We start from the raw sequence: 13,313 nt of genomic DNA on the forward strand, positions 1-13,313 counted from the left end.
TGACCCAGTCAAAGCTCTGACCTAATCATATAGAGAATCTGTGGAGGATCCAAAGACTAGCGTGATGGGTAGGAAACCATCCAACCGGACCTAGCTAAGAGGCTTTGGTCCAGGAAGAGTGGACCAAAACCCCACAGGAGAAGAAGAGAACCTGTGGACACTTACAGGAACCATTATCAAGAACAAAGGCTATTCTACTGACTATTAAGAAAAGACTTTGGACTTAATAAACCTAGGGTATGACTAATTTTGAACATGGCGTTTTTTAGAAATCCTCTAATAAATACTCCTGAAAAAAAGTATTTCTCCAAGTATCATTGTTCTTATTTCCTCACTGTGTGTATCACATCTAAGACACAAACAAACTTGACAAAACTCATTCATTTCATCACAAAAACAAAAGTTACAAAAAAATGGCAGGGGTATGATAATTTTGAGGACGACTGTACACACACATATATATATATATAATATATATATATATTATATATATATATATTATATATATATATATAATATATTATACACACACACACATATAATATTATGGATCTATATGTATGTATATATATATATATTATATCACATATGATGTATGTATGTATGATATCTATATATATATATATATATCTATATACTATATATATATATCTATATATATATATATATTATATATATATGTGTGTGTGTGTGTGTGTGTGTGTGTGTGTGTGTGTGTGTATATATATATAAAGAGTGAGAGAGAGAGAGATATGTCTTTTCTATTTACATATCTGTTTCTATCTATTTATCTGTTTCATCTTTTACATATTTTTATTCTGACTTATTATCTGTCTGTTTATTTGACTTGTACTTGTGTTCATCCTTCACTCGAGGCTAAATCAGCCTCTAAAATCGATGTTTTCACTTTCCCTCCAGTCACTGATGATGTGGTGATTCAGCTTTGGTCCGATAGGTGGCGGCAAACCAACCCATTTGAAGGTTATAAAACTCCAACGAAGAAGAAATCCCGGAAGTGGTCCGCTGCCGCTCCGTGCAGCTGCTGCAGAAGCATTTTGCCAACTAATCATCATTTCGCCTCGGTGTTTGTTTGTCTGAACACGGAACCCGGTGTGATGGACCTAGGCTCGGCCTCTTCTCCGGTAAACACACAGTCACAACTGAATCGCGGTCCGGCCCGGTTCACTCCGCAGCGGACTGAGAGGCTAAGCTAAAGGAGCTAAGCTAACTGCCAAGCCGCGCCTCTCGGTCCGCCTCTCCCCGGTAGAGTCACCCGCAGACAGTAAACCCGGACCTGGTCCATCCTCTAGACTCATTGGTACCAGGTCCGTCCTCCAGACTTGGCGGGACCAGGTCTGTCCTCCGGTCCGTTCGGCCTTTAAACCACACACATACACGGGGACGTCACATGGGACTGCTGGAGTTATGAGTCCACGCGTCCGCCATATTGGACCGGGCAAACCGACCCGTGAAAGTCCGGAGGTGAACCGACGAGTCCGGACCGAACCCGCGTCTTAGACAATAGATAAGATACACTTTACTATCCCCGGAGGAAAATTCGGTGTAGGCAATAGTGCACGAGAGCTGCAACGTCATTACAGCGAAGATACAAACAAGAAGACATGTGAGTGCAGACATATAATAATAATAATAAAGAACATTGCAGACACGTGACAGCAAGAAATGGGACCAAACATGTCATTCTAACGTTTACGACCTGAGCGGGACAGAAACTCTGCCCCTCTGGGCCCTTGTGATTCCTTGTGGATTTGGGTTCGGTGGTTCCGGTCGGTCGTGACCGGTCCAACATGGCGGACGCTTTTCCCTCAGCATCAGACTGAACTTTGTTTACCTGTGTATTCAGTTGCGTTTTCAGTTTAATTCACATTTTGATCCTATTTGTTTTTGAGCTCTTTGTGTTTTACTTGGTGGCATTTCTTCTTCTAAGTTTGGAGGGTGATTTTATCTCTACCAAAATGTTGGTTTTTCCTCTGGTTTCTCTTCTACACTCGTATCATGTCCAAAAGTGTATTTATATTTTGTTCATTTTTTTGATCATTCTGTAATAATGATAATAATAATAATAATAATAATAATAATAATAATAATAATATTATTATTATTATTATTATTATTATTATTATTATTATTATGATAAGGTGCTTTTCAGTATAATTATTTATTCAAAACCTTTTCTCTTCATCTATCTGTCTATCTATCTATCTATCTATCTATCTATCTTTAGAGAGAGAATTTATTATTATTATTATTATCATCATTATTATTATTATTATTATTATTATTATTTTGCAACTGCAGCTTTGGTTCATGAAACCAAACAGAACCGGTTCCTGAACGTCTTTGGGTTCAATGTTCATTGTATTAATGAAACCATTATATTTGAATTTCAGTAAAATTTCAATGGAAACATGAATAAAAAAAACCTTCCGATTAGAACCTGTCAATCATTCTGGTCAACTGGCGCTGATCAGAATCAGCAGATTTACTGATCACTGATCAATAACTGGTTCATTATGAGTCCAATCTTTGTGTTTTTTTTAGGGGACGATGCTGGACTTGGATAAAGTCCAGGTTAAAACAGAACCAGGTCCAGACCTGGAGATCCAGACCCCGTACCCGGTCTTAAAGAGGCTGTCTGTCAAACTAACCGACTGCAGGCAGTGGCTCCAGGGGCGGGACTTCCTGTCTATGGGTAAGAATCCAAACCACGTCTGAAGATCCAGACTGATGGTGTCATTTCTGTTGGGTTGGTCTCGTTTTTATAAATATGGTAAAATTGCTAATATGTGGATTCTTCAACTTTAACTTGAGACCAAAAATCAGTATTTAAACTTATGGACATAGTGATTTGACATTTTTATTTGGTGATTATCTCTGTCCTGGTCTGTGATTGGACAGTCCAGAACAGGACAGTGTCTACCAAAGGTTATTACCTCCGCCAAGAAGGTTATGTTTTTGCCAGGGTTTGTTTGTTTGTCTCTTTGTATGTCTGTTAGCAAGATAACTCAAAAAGTTATGGACGGATGTTCATGAAATTTTCAGGAAATGTTGATACTGGCACAAGGAACAAATGATTAAATTTTGGTGGTGATCCGGGGGGGCAGACCTGCCTTTGCGGAGGTCTGCGCTCTCCGAGTGCTTTTCTAGTTCACAGTTGGAGACATTTACATTTTTAAATTTTTCATGAATTGTTTAAATATAATGTGTCTTTCCTCCTGATGGTCCATCTGTTGATGGTTTAGTTCACAAAGCAATGTCCGAAATGTCCAAAACTGTGCAAAATGTTCAGAAGTGTCCAAAATGTTCGAAACTGTTCAAACTGTCTTGTGCTGAAGAATCAAAACCCAGACCAGTCCATGGGATTTGTCCATCCAGAGGACTCTGTGTGTGTGTGTGTGTGTGTCTGTCTGTCTGTCTGTCTGCGCAATAACTTGTTTTTACCTTTCAGCATTATTATTATTACTCTTTTTTTCTGATCAGTACTCTATTTTACAAAGGTGTATTTGTGCAGTAACTGTTTTTATACGTTTTAGCTGTGTTTGTTTTTGATTTGTTTCGGTTTTTATTCATGTCTTTTTCTAACTGTGACTCCATTTCATTGTACCTATACCGCCATGTATCTCTGCAAATGGCAAATAAAGTCTATTCTATTCTAAAGTAGAGTTTCAACTTGGGGCCTAGATGGTCTGAGAGTCGGCTTGTGACCAAAGGGTTGCTGGTTCGATTCCCTCGACTGGCAGAGAATTGTTGGCTGATGTGCCCTTGAGCAAGGCACTTAACCCCCCCCATTTGCTCCCCGGGTGCCTGATGTAGTGAGCTCACTGTGTGTGGTGCATGTTTACATATGTGAACCCTACTAACAAAATAAAGATTCTATTCTAAAATATAAAAAGAACAAATGGCAGTAATTTATTGAAAACAATTAAACTGAAATAGTCTGTTCATGAGCCCATTAACAGTTTAAGAGCACAGCCTTTAAAAGACTCAAACTACAAACTTACTCTATTTTTTTTTGTCTCACTCTCATTTTTTCTTTTTTCATTTTCAATCTCTACTTAGAACCTTCTGAACATCCAACAGTGAAAAATGTAAATTCATGCAATTTTTCAACTGGTCTGAACATTTGGATCAGGAGTGCACATGAGTGTTTGGACCCAGTGCATCTGGTTCACGTGGAATGGAACAGCCTTTATTGTCATTGTGCTCCTCTAGTCAGTGCAACAGTGTGACTAAAACACCAGTATATCAGAGTTTCATCTAGGATTTCACAATTTTGTCCAAAACTAAAATACAGATTTTTTTTTCCCTGTAAAAACTGGATTTTCGATTTTTGGGTAAAACTACATAAGACAACAGAAGTCGGCATGTCGTTTTTGTGAGCAGTGGAAGGCACTGCTCCCGCCTGAAATCTGCGACGGTTTCACAGAATCGCTGAAAATTCCATGATGGACCCACAGACGTTCTACCAGTGTCAGTCAGTGACAGGCAGTGGTGTGTGTGAGATTCACACAGGTTCTATTTGAACTGGGGAATCCTGTACTGGACCACTGCTTACACTGGTACCACTATTGTGGACCATCACAGATTTATGGTCCGTGGTCAGTACACAGACTTCTGTCAAAGACCACTGTCACAGTTAGGAGGAGGAGCCTACGGTAGTCTGGAGATGCGTGGTCCAGAGACACGAGAGATGAAATTGATTTGACGATAACCCTTTTTTAAAAAAATGGTCGTAATAAAAAAAAAAAAAAATCTGATTTCGATTTAAAATCGATAAATCGCGGAGCCCTAGTTTCATCTCGTGTTGCCGTTCCAGTGTTAACGTCATGTCCATGTCCGATAAATCTACATCGGAACTCTGTAACTGACATCAGCTGACTGTTGACATTCCAGTACAATTACTAAGATGTGAGGCCTTGGGGATACTGTGGGTTCCAAACGTTGCCACATTGTTATGCATATGTATTAGTGTGGTGTCCGGTGTTCTGAAATATGTTCACATCTGCTGTGTTGTCCGTCCACACCTGCAGAGACCAGAGTTTGTCCACATTTTTGTGCACAATTGGATGTTTTCTGTTTGTAAAAGCTATTATTTATTGGACATGTTTTCACTGTTTCCTAAATTAAACCTGTCTCTAACATGATCTCTGACCTTTCAGAGGACCACCCGGACCTCCAGAAACAGACCAACACTGGCAGGAGGATGGTCTACTGCCCCGACTGTCAGAAGGGCTTCTACAAGGCCTCTCACCTGGATGCTCACCGACGTGTCCATGGTGGACAGAAACCCAACGAGTGCTGGCACTGTGGGAAGACGTACCCAACACTGGTCCGCCTCATGATCCACCAGCAGATCCACAACCGCAAACAGCCATACCAATGCTCCTACTGCGATCGCAGCTTTGCCCTGAAGAGGGATTGGAAGACCCACCACCGGACCCACTCTGGAACCAAGCCCTTGAAGTGCTGGTTCTGTGGAGACGGCTTTGGGTTGCAGGATGAACTGAACACTCACCTAGAGATGCACAAAAATGAGACTTGTTATTGCTGCAACATCTGCGGCAAAATGTTTGTGTCCTACCAGGGTTTCAACTTCCACTGCAACTCACACAAGAACCAGAAGCTGCTGCCATGTCCCACGTGCAACAAGACTTTTGCAAATCCGCAGAGCCTGAAGCAGCACCAGGTGACCCACTCAAACAGGAAACCACACAAGTGTCCCACCTGTGGGAAAGGCTTCAAGCTGCAGAGCGGCCTGCGCTGCCACGAGAGGACGCACGACCATGTCAAGGATTACAACTGCACCGAGTGCGGCAAGTGCTTCTCCAGCCTGCAGGGCCTGAAGCTGCACAACCGGACGCACACCGGACTCAAACCCTACAAATGTACCGAGTGTGGGAAGAGGTTCACGCAGAGTCCGCATCTGAAGGCCCACATGGTCACACACACAGGTGAGACGTGGAAACAGGATGAACTCTGGTCTTCAGAGCCTGTAGTGATCTCAGTTCTCAGGGTTGGATACAGACCGCTGAAGTCGTCTGTTCATTAAACCCAGTTCAGACCAAAGATTCAAGTCTAAACCTGTTTATTCGTCTCGTATAAAAGTTTTGATGTGAACTGACCCGTCTCGGATCATAGAAAACCGAATGATGGCGTTCCCTCAGTTTGTCAAATCTCCAGAAGTTGATTCTAAAGTTAGTATTACAGCTCCATGAAACCTTTCATTGATTAATCAACACTAGAAATAAAGCTAAAATGAATAACTCCCTGTTCTCATTCAGACTAAGACACAGATTGTATCCAGTTTCAAAAGAGCTGATACTCTGGTCTGAACTGATAGAGTTCTAGATGACCTGCACACCTGTGGTCTTCAAGTAGATTCAAAGATTTTTTTATTGTCAGTTGACTGGATGCACAGGACATGCAGAGAACTGAGATGCCGTTTCTTCAGACACATCTCATGAAATTGCACTGTATGTCCCGCCAGTTCTTATGGCATTTGGCGTGCTATACTTACGCGTTTTCATCCTTTCGCGTGTCATTCAAGGCCATGTGGTCACATGCCAATTTACACCAAGATCTCCAGTTCACATAACCCTAAACCTCAGTGTGTGGTATCTGACGTGGTGAAAACGTACGCGGAAAGCTTATAATGTACACAGATAACGAGCCAGTTAATGCCAGTTAAAAGTGGCATGTATATTTATGTGATTTCATGATATCACGTTGGCTTCTCACCTTGTTGAATGCCTGATGTCAATATAACGGGTCTTCCTAAACTCCTCCCTCTGCAGGTGAGCGTCCGTTCCTCTGCACTACCTGTGGTAAAAGGTTCACCCAGTCGTCTCACCTCCGTTCTCACATCACGCTGTTCCATGTGGGCAAGAAGCCATTCAGCTGCTCTGACTGTGGGAAGAGCTTCACCATCGCCCACTACCTGAAGGTTCACCGCCTCAGCCACACCAAGGAGAAGCTGTACCAGTGCTCCTACTGTGAGAAGGCCTTCTCCTACCACAACTCCTGGAGAGCCCACGAGCGGATCCACACCGGAGAACGTCCCTTCAGCTGCCAGGACTGCGGCCTGAGCTTCACCACATCCGGGTCCCTGCTGAGCCACCAAAGGTCCAAACACACTGGGGAGAAGAACCACTACTGCTTCACCTGTGGTGAGTTCTTCTTCACCAGCTCGCTGCTCCGCATCCACCAGCTGGACCACACCGGGGAGAGGCCACATGTCTGCAGCTGTGGCAAGACCTTCAAGACCAAAGGAGTCCTGCGCTACCACCTTAAGAGGTTCACCAAGCACTGGGCCACCACCTGACACCGCAAGAGGGGCGCCAAGACTCTGGACCAGGTGTGGAACTTTAATTAGGCTTACATTCAGAAGATGTGTTTAAAGGACCGGTGATTTAGGACCCCGGGCCTTTAAACACAGATTGACTCTGTAGGTCAAGATGAAAACACTGAGGTCAGTTCAGACCAAAGATCTCCCTCAACATGAACAATATTGTAAAAAGACGACCGTCTACACTAATGCAACCAGGCCCAGAGGTTGGTCCACTCATAGATGTCTGCAGCACCATTTAATGCTAATCGTTTGCAGCAGAGTGGAGGAAGAACATGCCAGGATCGGCCTCCTACTCTACTCAAAAATCAATAGTCTGACTTTATTATAAACTTTATAACAGTTGAACTGAACACTGAGGTCGGTGACAAATGAGGATGGACGTTATTGGTTTCAGTGACGTCTGCTGTATAAACACTAGTCTGTCTGAATGATCCTGTCCTTCCACAGAACCCTGGTACTACATGGGCCCTGGGGCCAAATGGAGACCTGAGAATCAATAAACACATTTTTCTCACCGAGAAACAACCTCAGTTTGAGTTCGACCAAAACATTTTTTCCTTTGACACTATTTTACAAAGACTTTGAGGCAGCAACGACCAAATGATGTGTCATTTTATGCCTTTCAAGAAGTAATAATTCAGCGTTTGTCAAGGTTGTCAGCGTCAGCTATGACACTACTTATCGTGAGGGCCTTTTAGGTACACGGGCCATAGATCTGTCTGCAGCAGTAACATAGTACTAACAGACGACACAATGATGCCCAACACCACAAGAACCACAGAGAAGAGCTCAGACAAGTCAGGCCAAATCGGACTGGGTCGGACCTGAGTTGGTGCAGGTTGGACCAAGTCAGGCCAATTGGACCGGTCGGACTGAGTTTGGAGCAGGTTGGGCCGGGTTGGACCTGACTTTTACTTTGCATTGTTTGTGTTGTTGAGTTCTTGGTCTGAACTGGACTGATCTGATCCCGATCCGACACTACATGCATCTGAGACGACTGGACATGATGGTAACAGGAATCAGCTGTAACAGTGGTGATTGGATCAGTCAGATGATGCTTTGCAGTGATTGGTCATTTTGTGGTGGGAGGGACCAATCTAAGAGCTGATGAAATTGTTTATACAATAAGTGAACTGTTGCTTAAAGTTCAAGTCATTTTCTTGTAAAAACTCCCAAACTGTCCTGGTTCAGTCCCTTTGTAGATGTGTGGATTTGTTGTTTTTATTGTTTTGGTGACCAATGGGTGGCTTGTGGTGACATGCAGCCACAGAATATGAATAAATTCATGAAATGTGAGGAGGAAACTGGAAGTTCTGGTATTTTAGAAAGGATTTAATTTCAACCAATCAGGATGCTGTATAATAAACCTAACCAGTTAAATATTTATATTCTACTCATTTTATCCATGTGTCTTGTTTCTGTCAGACACATGGTTTTTATAGTGCGTTCAGGTTTGTCCTGTACAAAAGTACAAATAAAAGGTCAATTATGGTGCAGAATTTACCTGAATTTATAGAAAATCTAAATAAAAAATAGATTCATTTGAATTTGCCATTTGTGATGTCATCAGAGACACTATTGTTGGATGTTTGCTGCTGAAATGCATCCTGGGAGCAGTAGTCCAATGGTGTTCATCTAGTCTTCAGTTTGTCCTCAGTTTGGAGAGAGCGGGTGCATATTGAGGCACCGACACCGCCTGTGGCTCACTTCCGGTGCCACAGCTCGTCCCTACTGTCAGTTTAACACCCTGAGCGCCTCCCTCCCGCAGAGACCTCCCCTTGCCTCCCCTGGTCGCCATGGAGACCTCCCTCCCTCCATGTCCCACGGCATCCATGGGAGTGTGTCTGTAACCTGATAGGGGCGTGGCGGCCGGCGGACACCTGAGCTGAGCGGCCTGCTGAATGTTTGATGGAGTCTGTCAGAGCTTCAGAAACACCTGAACGCATCGATCGGAAGAGTCGACCACACAGGTACAGAATGTTTATACCGTATACGCTTTATACGAACTGTCTGCACTTTGGTCCACCTACTGAGCTGACTGTAGGTGGTCTTGGAGGTCTACAGGTGGAGTCCTGCTGGACTGAAAGTTTACTGGAAACTCTTCTTTCTATGTTTAGCCTTGGTTTAATCTGGGGACATTTTTAGGTTTTGTGACATTTGCAGATAATGTAGAAAAGATCAATAAATATACTAAACCTGCGTCTTTTAGCCGACCTTTACCTTCAATGCTGATTCTACATCTGTTGCCAGTATTTAGAAATATACAGGTTGTTGTAGGTTTCAGTTAAATATTGTCTGGGTTTCTACTGAGGATATAGGAGGATTCAGTCAGTCTTAATAAACACTTTTCTGTTTTACTGTAATGACTAACTGTGGCTTTCGAAACAAAGGTTTTACTCGAGACACAAATGTTTTATGTCTTAAAATTGTTATAATTTGAGTCTGAATGAACTTCAGTCATGTTTAGTGTACTAGCAGTAGCTACATTTAACTGCTGTAAGCTTGACAGCTAATGTTAGCTGCTGTTGGCTTCATACATAATAGCTGCTCTGAGATCAGTAATTAATGCTAGTTGTTAGCTCAACAGCTAATGTTAGGTCCTTAGCTTACTAGCCATGCTTACTTGTTCATGGTAGCTGTTAGCTTGCTAGCTAGTATGTTTCAGGTGTGGTGTGACCTGTGTTTCAGGTGATGGTTTCAGGATGTCTGAAGGGAGGCAGCGAACCTTGTCCACCTCTGGAGAGTCTCTGTATCAGGTCCTGGGTCTGGAAAAAGGCTGCAGCCATGAAGACATCAAGAAGTCTTACAGGTAAGCCCCGCCCCCTCACCTGGGCCGAGGTGGAGGAGAGTGGGTGGAGTCTGTGAACTCATGGTTTCTGTCCAGGGTCAGGTGTGTTTTATGATGGTTTGGAGTTTTTTTCCCCTTGAGACCGTGTTGGAAATGCTTTAATTCATTATCATTGGATCCATTTGTCTCTGATCATCCATGAAATCAATCAATTGATCTGACAAGTACATACACTGTAAAAAATCTGGTTGGATTAATTAATACATAACAGTTTCACAACTATTAAAATAAAACCATGTTTTAAACATTACTGATTAAATTTAAACCCATTTTAGTTGAAAAAGTTAAACATTATCATACTTGCGATCTGGTAACAACAGAACATGTTTTAATTTTAAAGTGCTTTTTCATTTCCATCTGATGTAAGTATATTAAATATCATGATTCTTTATTCACTAAAATCTCCACGTTCAGTCTCTTCATTTATTACCATATATTTGTACAGATGTTATGTTTGTTAAGTGGAAATGACAAATATTATTGTCCTGCATCAAACTAAGAAAACAACCATTGAGACCAAACCATTAAAACTGAGTTCAAAATGGTCCAACAATTCATTGGAACTGAAATCACTTCAGCCACCAAAACCAAATGGTGTTAAATGACATTAGAACTCCTGTGAATGTTTCACAGTAAAAGGCAAAACAGTGAAACATCTGTGGATCTTAAAGAAAACACTTGTTCATAAGACTGGACTGTGTTGAACGGACAAGGTCATGTGGTCTGAGTCCAGATTTACCCGGTTCCAGAGTGGGGGGTCCGTCAGGGCCAGGAGAAAGGTGGATGAAGTGGTTACCCAGTCATGCCTAGCGCTTACGGTGCAGCACTCTACCCATGGTTTTAGCTTAGATGAAACACAGTCAGCGTCTTCTGTTCTGACTGTCTTCATCTGTGTCGTCCTGACAGGAAGCTGGCGTTGCGGTTCCATCCAGACAAAAACCCAGACAACCCGGAGGCGGCGGAGAAGTTTAAGGAGCTGAACAGCGCCCACGCCGTTCTGTCTGACAACACCAAGAGGAACATCTACGACTCGTATGGGTCCCTGGGACTGTACGTGGCGCAGCAGTTTGGAGAAGACAACGTCAACACCTACTTCATGTTGTCCACCTGGTGGGCCAAGGTAGGTTTAAAGATCACACTCATGTCCACTAGTGGTGTAATGGTACAGAAACATTTCGGTTTGGCGTGTTTTCGGTACGGGGTCTTCAGTTCGATACGTTTTCGATACAGTGAAGGAGACCAGTGAAAGGGGGTGGGGTATGGGGGGTGCGTCCTGTAACTACTGAAAGTGAAACTTAAGGCTCCCACAGAGTTGGGCGCTCTGTGCATGTACTGTACTGTACACGTACCGAGTGGCGTGGACTCGGCGTGCACTGTTGGCGGACGTTTGAGGTTTCATAGTTGAGTGTTCCAATTTCCTACATTTACATCATCCTACATTGTGTGACGCGGAGTCCTCACAGTCATAAAAATTGAGCTTTGTGCGGACATGACTGGTGGATGTCTGCTTTGACTCCACTTTGACTACACGCAGATGTCCGCGGAGTCAAGTACACCCGACTCTGTGGGGGCTTTTAACACGCTTTGGATGCCCAACCCAACTTTTGTGCCTCTGTTGTACTCTCTGTCTTGTTTACCCCCCTTTATCAGCTTGTGTCTTTTTTGCAGCTTCGCTGAGAATTCAGCAGCGACACAAGGCTCATGTGGAAACTTAAGGCGAGTGTTTGTGTTCTTCACATAGGCTCCATGTATTTGTTCGGTTCACCTCCGTATTGTATCGAAGGCCCCAAAACGGTCAGTAAAAACAAGTGCACCGTTACACCCCTATTGTTAACAGTTTGAGGACTGGTCTGTCCATAGGGGGACTGTCCTGTCTCGGTCTGTCCTCTCCCTGGACTGGCTCTAGTTCCATGTGGACCCGAACTGAACCCTGTATTCGGATAATCTTTGTCTTGCTTCTGTGCTGATTTGCCCTCTGACCTTCCGGGGTCTGTTTGCCACCTGTGACCTCTGACCTTCCAGGGTCTGTTTGCCGTCTGTGGGATCCTGACCGGATGTTACTGCTGCTGCTGCCTCTGCTGTTGCTGTAACTGCTGCTGTGGAAAGCTGAAGCCAACACCCACTGCCGATGGAGCGGAGCAAGAGTACGTCTCCCCTGATGACCTGGAGGAGGAGATCCGCAACGATGGAGACAACAATGGTGAGACGAGTGAGTCTCCTGAGGTTCTGTGGTGTCGAGTCATCATTGTGAATCAAAAGCTGAAATGTGTTCACTCGAGAGTTTGGGGTTAGGCTTAGGACCAGGGTTACGATTAGGACCAGGGTTAGGATTAGGACCAGGTTTAGGGTTAGGACCAGGTTTAGGCTTAGGACCAGGTTTAGGGTATGTGAGGCTGTGTGAGTGTTTAAAGGTTAAAACCTGAACATGTTTTCTCTGCAGACATTCCCATCATGCAACAGCCGACTAACGCCAGCGAGAAAACACAGCTGATCGGCGACGGACATCGCAGATACGGAGACACCTACACATGAAGTCAGCTGACAGGAAACGCATCACTGCTTCAACGCCCATGTGACAGTCTGCCACGGACCACCATCATCATCATCCTCATCTTCATTAGGGATGGATCAACGACACTGAAATCACTTGTATTCACCACAAAACCTCATGGTCCTCAGATCAGGTTTTATTTAGTTTTATGAGTTTAGTTTTTATCCTCCTCCTCTGGGTCTATAGTTTCATAACACCTGACACCAGTTGGTCTGTGATTGGTTGGACTTGAAGCAGTGATGATGAGGAGGGGGAGCTCAAAGCAGCAGATCACACCGTTGTTCTCATTATAAATCCAGGTTAGATTTGAGCGTTAGTGTTTTCCTGTTTGTACATAATGTTTGTGTTTGTGTTTATCTGTGTATGAGGGACGTGAGGACGTGTCTTTAATTGTGTGGGACATAATGAAGGGGACGTGTCTTAATGTGTGGGGCGTAATAAACGACTGTAGACGACAGTGTGTCTCCTGTCTGTGTTGGTGACTGATGAAGTTGGTACTTGGTTGTGGTTTATGTTTGTTCATGTACAGTCATCTGAAGGTTCTC

At 43.5% G+C, this 13,313-nt stretch overlaps 2 protein-coding genes across 4 annotated transcripts; both read left to right on the forward strand.

Annotated features, from left to right (window-relative positions):
* Nucleotides 1-985: 985 nt before the first annotated feature.
* LOC115437202 (zinc finger protein 664-like) lies at nucleotides 986-8,530 on the forward strand. Of its 3 annotated transcripts, XR_003937923.1 has the most exons (5): nucleotides 986-1,142; nucleotides 2,563-2,713; nucleotides 5,181-5,972; nucleotides 6,816-8,197; nucleotides 8,247-8,530. XR_003937923.1 is itself a non-coding variant. In XM_030160406.1 (4 exons), exons 1-4 carry the CDS (start codon nucleotides 1,116-1,118, stop codon nucleotides 7,340-7,342), a joined length of 1,497 nt encoding a protein of 498 aa, XP_030016266.1. In that variant the 5' UTR covers nucleotides 986-1,115; the 3' UTR covers nucleotides 7,343-8,530. The 3 variants fall into 3 exon arrangements, 2 of the variants coding, with proteins under 2 accessions (XP_030016266.1, XP_030016267.1); XM_030160406.1 differs by having other exon boundaries at nucleotides 6,816-8,530; XM_030160407.1 differs by lacking the exon at nucleotides 2,563-2,713 and having other exon boundaries at nucleotides 1,010-1,142; nucleotides 6,816-8,530.
* A 587-nt stretch (nucleotides 8,531-9,117) lies between these two features.
* Nucleotides 9,118-13,201, forward strand: LOC115437232 (dnaJ homolog subfamily C member 5-like). Its single transcript, XM_030160457.1, has 5 exons — nucleotides 9,118-9,339; nucleotides 10,058-10,178; nucleotides 11,124-11,337; nucleotides 12,240-12,417; nucleotides 12,658-13,201. The coding sequence occupies exons 2-5, from the start codon at nucleotides 10,072-10,074 to the stop codon at nucleotides 12,747-12,749; spliced, it is 591 nt and encodes a 196-aa protein (XP_030016317.1). The 5' UTR covers nucleotides 9,118-9,339; nucleotides 10,058-10,071; the 3' UTR covers nucleotides 12,750-13,201.
* The last annotated feature ends 112 nt before the right edge of the window (nucleotides 13,202-13,313 follow it).

The sequence above is a fragment of the Sphaeramia orbicularis genome, chromosome 17, assembly GCF_902148855.1.
Source record: "Sphaeramia orbicularis chromosome 17, fSphaOr1.1, whole genome shotgun sequence".
Taxonomy (NCBI): domain Eukaryota; kingdom Metazoa; phylum Chordata; class Actinopteri; order Kurtiformes; family Apogonidae; genus Sphaeramia; species Sphaeramia orbicularis.